At 38.9% G+C, this 1,264-nt stretch overlaps 1 protein-coding gene across 1 annotated transcript in view; it reads left to right on the top strand.

The window, feature by feature from the left end:
• LOC101845528 (alpha-glucosidase) overlaps positions 1-1,264 on the top strand; it is a gene marked incomplete at its 5' end in the record, with an annotated part of 20,244 nt that overhangs the window by 12,046 nt on the left and 6,934 nt on the right. Inside the window, 1 exon segment of the mRNA XM_005093114.3 lies at positions 182-297. Within this exon segment, the coding sequence (XP_005093171.2) occupies positions 182-297 (116 nt within the window).

Raw genomic sequence — 1,264 nt, 5'->3', positions numbered from 1 at the left:
GTGTGTGTGTGTTTATGCATGTCACCGTGTTTGTGCATATGTGGGTGTGTGTCTGTATGTGTGTGTATGTTTGTTTGTGTGTGTGTTTGTGTATGTGTTTGTGTTTATGTGCTTGTGTGCATGTGAGCAGGCCAAGGTAAGCTATTTTATATAAGTCCATCTTGCTGAATACCCCTGGCAGGACCAATACGAGTACTTGAACCATATCCACACGAGCATGCACCCAGAAGGCTTTCCTCTGATCAGAGGATGGAGAGATGTCATGGACGAATACGAGAAAAAGGATGGAAAGAGCAGGTATGTTGATGATGTCATGGATTGGGGGAGAAAAGAGTTTGCCCCCTGGGGATGGTTCCTTTTCACACACTAGAAAAATTTTGAACCTTGTTGACTTGTGAATTATGATGTCACTTGGGATGAAATGAGACAAACGAGTGAAAATATATCTCATTTACACTCTTGCAGACAGACAGTGAGTGGAAATTTTACAAATGTGCCTGAGGCCTTAGATTTGAAGAATTTTAATGTCTTTTTCGATGAAGGCGGTTGTATTGAGAGTATGTTAGTAGGATGTTAATAATATGTTGGTGGTAGTCTCACACGATACATCCCTCCCAAAACCACGCCCCCACACATCATCCCTCCCTCCCCCCCCCCTCAACATCTCACCACACCTCTTCTCCTTTAAAACATCTTAAAACATTGCAAAAGTACCTTTTAAACTATAATATTTCATATTAGTATAATTGATTGTGGTATGTACCCTAACTTTTTACCTGAAAAATCCCTTCCACTATGTTTTGTCTCTTTTAACTTCTGCCTCACATAACTATAATTTTGGAGTTTGGAGGCCTCAAACAGCGTTGATGGTGATATTCAAAATAACAAAAGTAAGCCTGCTAAGTTCAAATAAAGTCAAGAATTGTATAAACCCGATATTATGCTCGGCTATTGACCTCCAATACGTGAGGTTGGGGGTTCAGGGCTTCTAGGCTCTGCTCTGCCCAATTTTGTGTTCTCAATTCAACCATATGTGAATGGGTACCCGACGATATACAAAACGATTTTTGTCTGTTAATCAGTGTTTTATCGTCTGTAAGATGACATATAAGATTGTATGTTTCCCATGAAATTGACATTGTTTCAGAATGCAATCAGTCTGTTGGGGGTAATGATGTCGATTGCAAAGTGCATAGATATTTCTGTTGGGTGTGAATATGTGCTTTTACAAAATTTGCTAATTAAAAATAAATAATAATAATAT

This window comes from Aplysia californica, unplaced genomic scaffold (assembly GCF_000002075.1).
Source record: "Aplysia californica isolate F4 #8 unplaced genomic scaffold, AplCal3.0 scaffold00058, whole genome shotgun sequence".
In the NCBI taxonomy this organism is placed as follows: Eukaryota; Metazoa; Mollusca; class Gastropoda; order Aplysiida; family Aplysiidae; genus Aplysia; species Aplysia californica.
Note: the sequence above shows the minus strand (reverse complement) of the source record. Positions and strands in the feature narration are given on the sequence as shown.